This window comes from Triticum aestivum, chromosome 3A (assembly GCF_018294505.1).
Source record: "Triticum aestivum cultivar Chinese Spring chromosome 3A, IWGSC CS RefSeq v2.1, whole genome shotgun sequence".
In the NCBI taxonomy this organism is placed as follows: Eukaryota; Viridiplantae; Streptophyta; class Magnoliopsida; order Poales; family Poaceae; genus Triticum; species Triticum aestivum.
In genome coordinates this window covers 110,077,462-110,087,675 of record NC_057800.1, presented here as the reverse complement: position 1 = coordinate 110,087,675, position 10,214 = coordinate 110,077,462, and the positions used below count along the sequence as shown (strand labels likewise).

The following is a 10,214-nucleotide window of genomic DNA, read 5'->3' as shown; positions in this document are numbered from 1 at the left end:
GCCTTGCCTGTATCCTCAACAGAAGATGACGCTCCAGAACCATGTGGCGCATGACACTTTGGTTTCTTTGGAGCAGTGTTGCCTTTTCCACAAGCACTGACCCTGAGACAGAATTATCAGCAGAAATACATGGCAACCTATATTTTTGTTTTTTGTATAATTAACCTAGAGGCGTAAAGTGGAATAAAGGAAACATGAATATAAGAGCTTGGTAAGACAACATAAAAAAGGTATATCGCTTCATTTAATTGCGCTGCTAATCAGCCAACATACATTAGCTATAAGTAGGAAAACATAAGATAAATGAGATCATTATTGCGAGAAAGGAAAAGGTCGTGCCCTGGAGTATAAAACATACAAGCTAAAGGAACAAGAACACTTCCTACACCAAGTGGAGCAGCAGACATACATTTTACTAGAAACTGGTTAATGGCACTGGCTATGAGCACATACCTATTGGGTTTACCGTGGTCCGAAACAACATTCTTTGGATCATCAAGAGGTGCAGCAAGAGCTTCCTCAGTAACCTGTTTAGTTTTCTGCATTGAGATAACCATGAATCCAAGGATGGATAGCGCACAGAGCAGGAAATAAAGTACATTATGAATGTAGGCACCTACATTTGGTTTGGACGCATGATTTTCAACATTTGCAGAAGATGTAGTTTCTTCGGCCTCAACAAAGCTTGGGCACAGACCCAGGCAGCTGAGCATCTTTTTTGAAAACATGTGGAAAGGCAGCTGAGCAGCTTTGTCCTTAGAAGTTGAGGTAAAGAGCTTGCGACGGGCATTCTTGAGGCATGGTGATTTGCTACATTGACATGTGGAAGTGCATCAGACATTTGTAACGAAAGAGAGCCTAGAAAACATAGCAAAGGACAAAGGAGGGGTTGGTGCCTAGGTGTTTTAGGCATATGAGCCTCACTTTTCCTTTTGAAGGCAGAGATAGGAGTGTTCAGCTATGAAACTTATATAGTACAATATTATTTAGTATAACCGTAAGATCATGCGAAGTAAACTGAACATCAAGCAACAACATCATGCATGCCTCATCCAAAGGTAATGTAGAAGGTGTGGTTGCTGGCACTACAGGGAAAGTCGGAAGCACAGGTAGTGCCTTGCCTGTATCCTCAGCAGAAGATGACGCTCCAGAACCATGTGGCGCATGACCAAATCTCAAAGGCGCCAGGTCAGTTTTGAAAGCATGATCAATCCTGTTGACTTGGAAGGACAACTGTGTGCTTTTGTGTGTGCGTGAGAGAGAGAGAAGGCCTTTGAGTTGTCCGTCACGATCGGGGCAAAGTGGTTTTCCCCAAGAAGGTATATTCATCTGCGATTATCCGACATGATGCGGGACAAAGTGGTTTGCCACCTTGAAATGCTTTATTAAAAAAGCTTATCTTTAATACTAACAATAAAGATGTTATTCAGACTTTTATTAAAAAAGCTTATCTTTAATACTAACAATAAAGATGTTATTCAGACCTTTATTAACGTCTTGAAATTTTGGTCCGCGTCCTTCAATGGCGTCCCTCTTGTTCAAAAATTTCGGCCCAAAATAGGAAAAAGAAAAACAAAAAGAAAATCAGGCCCGACCCACGCAAAACATATTCCCTCCCTTTCCCCTTCTCCTTCCCCGTCACACAGCCGTCAGGTCTCCCGCTCCAGCGACGGCGCCCCTTCCGCCTCTGCCTCCGCCTCCTCCTCGCCGACCACGCCCCTCCCGCAATCTCCCACACATCCAAACCACTTTCTCCCCTCTCCCACCCCCACCTCCTGCGCCTGCGAGGAGCGATTCATCGAGGAACCGCTGAGCAAGGCCATCGACGCGTGCTGGATCCGGTGTCTCTGTTTCTCTCTCGTGCTCGATTCCGATCCACCCCCTTCTCTCGGCGCGGCGCATGCTGGAAAGCTCGCTGCTGCGGTGGGCCTTGACGGCGGCGAGCAGGAAGCCGGCGAGGTAGACCACAAGGGCCTTCATGGGCTCCACCTGCGCCCTCTTGCTGGCGGACTGCTGGTCGCCTCGGCCTCCCGCAGCATCTCCGACTGGCACAAGCTGCAGGTCCTGGGTGAGGTATCCACTCCCCTCTCCTTCCTTCCCCTTCCTGTCGAATGTGTGTGTGTAATGTATAGCAAACAATCCTGCTATTGTGAGAACTATAAGCATAGTCTCAAGGCACAATCATAGTTCAAATAAACCTCTACCAACTTTAGATGTTGATTGTCTTATTTATGGGATGTTTTATTATGTGTGATGACTGGTTGTGGCTGGCTGCAAAATACTGGAATTTCGGTAGGATGCTACTTTCATACCATCTGACCGACCAGATTTCTTGTTAAATTGGAGAGAAAGAAAGATTGCAACCTATGTTATGCGGGAAGATTGCAAATCTTACATTTTTCTTCAACATGTGATACCTTAGATTTTACTTTGTCTTGATGTTTGGATTCTGCCGTGATTTGGCGCTTCCGCTGGTGATATGACTCTGTCCTTGTGTGTTTGCAGCCCGACGAAGAAGCTGATTGTCGAGTGCCAGGTGGCTGGCCTGGGGGTGCTCACCAATGCCTACAACTTCTACTGGCTCCCAAGAGCGCATCCACATGTATGCTTTTATTGGCTGCCTCCAGCTGCTACCACACATACATAACCACTCGGTTCCTCTTCCTCTGCTCTCTCTTATCCTCTGTGTGCCCATGGCCATCGAGCCATGGCAGGAGTACGTCATGGGTTGAGTACTGCAACCATATATAGAAGTTAAAGTAATTAGGCCAACCCGGCATGTCTATTTGCTTTTAGAACCAGAAAAATCTTTGTAACCCTTAATGATCAGATGCGTGTGTGTATAGCAAACAATCTTGCTGTGGTGAAGACTGTAAGCATAGTCTGAAGGCATTCGAAGTAAAAAAGTAAACTTGTTACCAACTTTAGACGTTGATTGCCTTATTTATGTTTTATGTGTGATGACTGATTAGATATGATGCAAAATACTGGAAGTTCGCTAGGATGCTACTTTCATACCATCCTGCTGACTGATTAGATTTGTTGTTAAATTGGAGAGAAACAAAGATTGCAACCTATGTCTGGAAGATGGTAAATCTTATATTTTTCTTCAGCTTTTGATCCCTTAGATTTTACCTTGTCTTGATGTTTGAATTCTGTCGTGAGTTGGTGCTTTAGCTGGTGATATGACTCTGTAGTTGTGTGCTTGCAGCCCGGAGCAGAAGCTGGTTCACGAGTGCCAGGCGGTTGACCAGGTGGTGCTCACCAACGCCTACTGCTCCTAATGTCTGCCAAGAGCTTATCCACATGTATGCTCTTACTGGCTGCCTCAAGCCACTACTTCCTCATGCATACATAACCACTCGGTTCCTGTTCCTCTGCCCTCTCTTATGCTTTGTGTGCCCATGGCCATCGAGCCGTGGCAACAGTATGTCACATTGAGTCCTGCAACGATAGAAGTTAAATTGAGTAGGGAAACCCAGCATGTCTATTTGCTTGTAAAATGCTTTATAATCTCTGTCGCACTTGATGATCAGTTACACCCCATTGACCTCTTTTTTCCTGCGCGTGCCAGCCCATCTGTTGTTACTTGTCCAGTACTCCCTCCGCCCCATAATATATGAGCCTTTTTGACAGTACACTAGTGTAAAAAACACTCTTATATTATGGGACGGGAAGGGGTAGCATTTTCTGCTTTTGAGTATTCTTACCCTTTCTGTAACATCACACTGATATCTACACCGAACTACAATTTTTCTTTTCATATGAATTGTGATCTTGATATGTGATTAAGGGCCAAAAGTGCAGGAATTTCTTTATGATTGTAAACTGTTAAGACTTGATAGTGTTTATCTCATCTGGCAAATCAACCGATGCCCTTACATAGTCAGAATTCAGAATGCGTTCAACAGTCCAGTATAGCATTTCTTGGATAACAAGCAGATTTGATCTAACTTTGACATCCATCTAGTAATTAAGCACATAAATGTCCACATCAAATGGTTTATTTTAATTAACCTATATGCTCATATATGCAGGCAAGGCAGTCCGGCGTCCCGCCCCCCAAGATGCGGGTCTGCATGCTCGGTGATGCCAAGCATGTGGGGGAAGTATGTGCCGTTTACTGGTATTGCTAAGCAATTCTCCTCTCTATAACATAGTTTGATGGTCATGATGTACAAACAAGTAATGTTTGGTTCTTAGTTCTTACTGCAATACGGATTGTCGATTGGTGCAAAACTAGTGAATTTCAAATTGTATAACTACCGAGAGGGTAGTCAGGCTAGATGAGGATGACACTGGAATCCAGTGGTCGGATTTCTTGTTATCAGGCAGTGTTCAATTTCTTTCTCTGCCTACTCCATGCTAGGACAGTTTCCCTGTATTGCTGCCACTTGAAGAATGTTATGCTTACCATGGTCTGCTTTTATGAAGTGATATGATTGTTTGGTACCTACTAGGGCTATTTTTCCTCTGTATACATCTGCATGCTTAGAAAAAGTTGGGCTATTTCTCTGTTGATGGTATCACTGTATTTGCTGCTTTATGATTGCGTGTGGGGCTGCTTGAGACTATTTTTATATTCAATATTTCCAAAAAATGTACCGATTTTTTAAAGGTTTGCATTTAAAAATATTCTAAAAATAATAAATCAAGATTGTTTTAAAAAATCTTGTGTTAAAAATGTGAATCTTGATATTTTTCTTCCATTTTTATGAAAATGATCAGAAAAAACAAAAATATTACTTTTTAAAAGTTAGATATTCATGTTCTCTCAAAAGGTAAAAAGCCAATTGACAAACTTTTCCATGCACAACTACTCTTTCATCACATGAAGGATGTTAAGGTGACTTCTTCAAATCCACACTTCATACTCTGAAAAGAGATAATTAGGATTGAATATAAGAAATGTGTGTGCAATGGCACACAGAAAACAGATTTTGTTATTTTTTGGCCCGTTGCTACGCACAGGCATTTGTACTAGTCAGATTCAAATTAGTATAGTACTACTACTACCTAATGAGAGAGTCTGCTACTACGGTCTATGGAAGCCAGCAAGCAGCCAAGTATGCATCAAGATCAAGCACCCATCAGTACATCACTAGGGGCTCGGGGTAATTGATGTTTACCTTGTGAGTTGCGAGGGTGGTGGAGAAGAACAGAAGATTCACGCGGAGAGGTGATTCCCCCGGTGGGTGCGAGTTGAGACGGCAGCGAGGCAATTCCAGGCGGCGCCGGTGAGCCACTCCAGTCAGCGGCGGCGGCCGGCGGGGAGGCTTGTCCAGCGACGACGGCTCCCTCGTGCAAGGTCCTGTTGTGCGAACAAAACAAAAGAGAGGGAGCGCGCAGATGCTAGGGTTAGCCATGGGCCTTCCAGTGGGCTGCCGTATCGCTTCTGTATCGTAGACGATGCACATGATGTATTGACATTTTTTCTTTTCTTTTTATAAATCAGAAAATAGGATACTTCTGTCGATACCCGTATTCCCGGCCGTATCCGATACTCCAGTTTCTGGCGTATCGGTGCTTCATAGGTAGAAACCGGCCGACGGCGGGTCAGAGCTCGATGGGCAGCATAAAGGTTCTGGGGTGGGCGGCGGCTGCTTCAACAACCTCTTTGGCGGCCACGCGGCTGTCGGAGCGTCGATGGGCAGCGTAAAGGTTCCTCTCTACATTACTACTACTTATACTCCCTCCGTTCTGAATTACTTGTCTTGGATTTGTCTAGATACGGATGTATCTAGACTCATTTTAGTGCTAGATACATCCGTATCTAGACAAATCTAAGACAAGTAATTCGGAACGGAGGGAGTAGAAGGTAAGATCGAAGGACTATCATGTGTTAGTAGCCGACCTTTCCAATGGGTTTAAGCACGAAAAGATTGGTTAAGCACATCTCCAAGCCATAATGACAAAAATACTAAATAGACTAATAGAAGAATTTGTACATGTGTAGAAACTGATGTGAAACTTAAAACAGGTTTACATCGTACAAGCTTGCTGACAACAATGTCAGGAAGCTCGTCCAACCAACTAAAAAAAGTCTTGTTACAATAACAAAAATGAGTTAGTACATGAGCCGCTTGATTGCAAGATCGACAACAGTGCTTAAAAATGATCTTCCCAATCACGAATCACGGGATCTCCTAATTGTACCGATTCCTCAAAAAATAAGCAGGGAGTACCAAATAGCGGCTGAAGACTACCACTATAAGGGCGATACCCGTCTTTGCCAAAGGCGGAAGACACACCACACCGGAGCACAAACCCATACACTAGGTCGGTAGATAATAGAACTCCATTGTAATCACTCGTGTTCATCAATAATGATAGTTAGGTAGGATGTATATGCCAATTTACCCATTAGGGGCTTGAACCTGACAACAACTGTTGTGTCACCATCATAGCCGACGAGATCCCTTTGGGCACCACCCCCTCTGTACATTCTTACACGACTACGATGGTAAGATCAAGGGACCATCATGTGTTAGTAGCCGACCTTTCCAATGGATTTATTAAGCACGAAAAAATTGGTTAAGCACATTCTCCAAGCCATAATGACAAAATTATTAAATAGACTAATAAAAGAATTTGTACATGTGTAGAAACCGATGTGAATAATCTTCTTTCATCCAGTACAACTGAAATATCTGCTATATATATATATATATATATATATATATATATATATATATATATATATATATATATATATATATATATATATATATATATATATATATATACTACTTACAGAACTCGGTCATATTGTAGACATACGATTCTACTCAGAACGATGAAGCCCAATGTAGGAACTAGAACTAGAAGTAGAGAGGGGAATAGCTTTGGTGACTGGGAGGGCGCCGTTGATGATCCCTATAGTAAATATACTTCCTTTCTGTCGCGCATAGTGTGCTGCACGGCATCGCTGACGCGGATGGGAAGGACTGGCCGATCAACTCGCCCCCACACAAGTTGAGGCATGGCCTAGAGGACTTCTCCGGATGAGTTGGCTTGATCTCGACGCTTATGTCAATTTGTTGGCTTTGCCGGTCGGCCTCCATCTTCTCCCGCAACCTCTGAGAGAGGAACAGGCCCTGATTAGACAAGGACACGTCGAGGTCCGTCGTCGACCACCTATCCACGCAGAAGGCAGGCATCTTGCCCCATCCGATGCTTCTGGTTGTGGAGTTACCGCCCTCGTCGTAGTAGACGATCACGGTGTTCTCCTCCTGGCAGACTCGTCGCACGTGCTGCTTGTTGCTAACGTGGACGGTGAGGTTGAAGGCCGGCGAGGGGACAGGGTTCTGCGAGGGGTCGAGTCCCTGGACGCCTGTGAACTGTACCGAGTACCCAGGCTCCAGAACTCGGGTCAGGTGGCAGATGTAGAAGGCCAAGCCTAGAGAAATCGCCAGCAAGACCAACATCGCCAGCGTGTAAAGCCAAAGGGCCGCCTGATCTTCGCCGGCGGCGGCGGCGGCAGGCTGATCTGGTTCAGGTTCAATGGTGAGGACGTAGTAGTCGCCGTAGTTGCCCGGTTCTTCTGCCATGGGTACTGTCATGATGAACGCTCGCAGATCTCAAGGGCAAGCTAGGGTCTGCGGCTTTACATCTATATATAGGAGGACTTGATCACTTGAGAGGTTTTTCTGTGTCCGAGTCCACCCCAAAGAGGCGCAGGATTCGACACGGGCAGCGGGGGATTGATTCAAATTCGAGTCGGAAGTCTGAACCGACAACATACATCGTCCTGATGCGATCGGACTGCAAGGCATTGATCTGAACCGACATCGATTCTGCACCTGGCTGGTCGACTCGTCTCGTCTCGCCTGCGTATGTGTGTGTATATATATATATATACAAGAGGTCCGTCCGTCGATAAACCTGGACACCCCTTGGTTAGGTATAACTAGAAGAACACCCGTGCGTTGCAACGGGGCCACATTAATTTTAAGAGTTCAATATCAATTATGTTAATATTAAATTTAATATTCTCATACATATCAAGTGACATTGACGACCTTTTTACCATCAAATTCTCACACACACACTCTCTCCCTCCCTCCTCCTCACTCTCTCTCCCCCTCTCCCTCTCTCTCTCTCTAACACACACACATATCCATCTTATTGGGTGCGGGACCATAATCCATCTATTTCACACGCACACGCGCTAGTGCATAACAATATGGATTCTAAAACAGGTTCAAGGTAGTAACAAGGATTCTTCTCATGCATTAATAAACAAATGTTCTGCACTGAAGACAAGATAACTAATTCCCAAAGTGCATCAGAGCATCACAGAACATTACTGGCAAGATAAATGCACGATGATACACCCGACTCATTTAATTAATATAATTAAATTATCAATAAATTAGTCACCAAACTGCTCGGATGAACCGGAACAGAGCCAACATATATCATCCTAGACAAACGCAACATCAACCATTTACCTTGGTACTTTAGGGACCGACAGGAGGATGCATGTACAAGCGCTTCTTGCCTGCGAATCCACAGTCAGAGAGAGAAATTGGAACCCATTCCCATCACCAACTGATAAAGAAAGCATGTAAGAAAATTGATATCGGGCCAACTTGGATCTTCGGTGATTGTCCGCCGGTATGGAGAATTTAGGAGGGTGGGTGCAGGGAGTGGCCTTGTGGATGATGGATGGAGGCGCGGAGGGATGTGGTCACCGGAAGGTCGAAAGCGGAGAGGGTCGGGCACGTTAGGTGGAGCCGGTGGTGCGCGACAACCGGAGGCGGCCCAATCGTGGGCGGCGAACCGACGATAGCCTCGGCCCATCTCTCGACGCAGCGAAGATAGAGAGGGCGGCACTGCCGGTGCTCGAGGCCGCCGCTCGGCACCATCTACATCGAGGGGAAAGAGAGGCGAGAAAGCGATAGGGTGATGCGGGGCTAGGGATTGCGGAGGAGGGTGGGGGTGTGCGATTTGAATGGATGGTTCTGCCCACCGTTTTCTTGTACGTGGCGGTGGAGACGGCGGCGTCCAGCCATGCAGGCGAGGCATGGGTCGAGCCGGGCACACGGCGAGGCGCAGTAGCAGAGGCGGGGGCGATTTTTTGCTACTGAGATGCAGGGTGTGGGATTGATCGTTCATGTTCTCTTTTCCTTTTTAACGGGAGATGGATGCGATTTTTTCACGAGGGGAGAGATGCGACCACGTACAGATTCCATAATAAATTAATTAGGTCCATAACGGGATTTCTTTACAATGCGTTAAGATTTACGTGTTAGTTTTCTTAATAAAGAAATGCACTGATGTAGGGATCGATTGATTCGGATAAGGAAAGATAGATTCGTGATCTTTTGTATGTTAGGAAATTAGTGGTTTGCAAGGAAAGAGTGGAGAGAAAAAGAACCAATGCGACCACGTATAGATTCCATAATAAATTAATTAGGTCCATAACGGGATTTGTTTGCAATGCGTTAAGATTTACGTGTTAGTTTTCTTAATAAAGAAATGCACTGATGTAGGGCGCGATTGGTTCGGGTAAGGAAAGATAGATTCGTGATCTTTTGTATGTTAGGAAATTATTGGTTTGCAAGGAAAGAGTGGAGAGAAAAAGAACCAGTACGAGGGGGTGGTGGGAGGTGGGACGAATAAAAACCGGACGAAATTGGGAGGTGGGAGGGGGCGAGTAAAAACCGACGAAAAAAACCAACGAAATTGGGAGGTGGGAGAGAGGATGAAAAAAACCAGGGGAGGTGGGAGGAGGACAAAAATAAACCGTACGAGGCTACCAACTGCTCCATTAGGAGTAGAGATTGTTTGTGAAAATAACATGCGACGACGACTTAGCGAGCGGATCCCCTTAAAAAAGACATAGCGAGCAGATTCCCTTAAAACTGGTAGAAATGGATACGATTGATGACATTGATAAATAGTGGTGAATGTTGGCATAATTTACTATCATCATGCATGGAAACGAATCATCAAGAAAAAGAATACTTCCTATTACTACACTCATAGGAAGCTTCCTAATCTCTGCTACCAAACAGTTTCTGCCCAAACAAGGAAGGAAAGTTATGGACGTGATTCGAAAGGAAACAAACGTTATGAAGATTAATTAATTTAGATTTGATCTTTAGAGATTGATTGTGATTGATTCTTTTACATAAAGACATTACTAAATAATTTGCGTCAGTATGGAAAGTTCTGATCCGTTCAGTTTTTTTCGTTGTGTGAGAGGG

The 10,214-nt window shown here is 44.7% G+C and overlaps 1 protein-coding gene across 1 annotated transcript; it reads left to right on the top strand.

Moving 5' to 3' along the window:
- The first annotated feature begins 1,155 nt into the window (after positions 1-1,155).
- On the top strand, positions 1,156-4,416 carry LOC123056837 (uncharacterized). The gene is made up of 5 exons (XM_044480090.1): positions 1,156-1,188; positions 1,483-2,073; positions 2,506-2,602; positions 3,212-3,308; positions 4,038-4,416. Exons 1-5 carry the CDS (start codon positions 1,156-1,158, stop codon positions 4,153-4,155), a joined length of 936 nt encoding a protein of 311 aa, XP_044336025.1. The 3' UTR covers positions 4,156-4,416.
- Positions 4,417-10,214: the final 5,798 nt, after the last annotated feature.

Excerpts from the sequence above, each read along its gene's own strand:
- LOC123056837 (XM_044480090.1), top strand. The coding sequence starts at position 1,156 with ATGTGGCGCATGACCAAATCTCAAAGGCGCCAG. Across the intron at positions 1,189-1,482 it reads CCAAATCTCAAAGGCGCCAG|ACCTTTATTAACGTCTTGAA; the intron begins GTCAGTTTTGAA and ends GATGTTATTCAG. Across the intron at positions 2,074-2,505 it reads AGCTGCAGGTCCTGGGTGAG|CCCGACGAAGAAGCTGATTG; the intron begins GTATCCACTCCC and ends GTGTGTTTGCAG.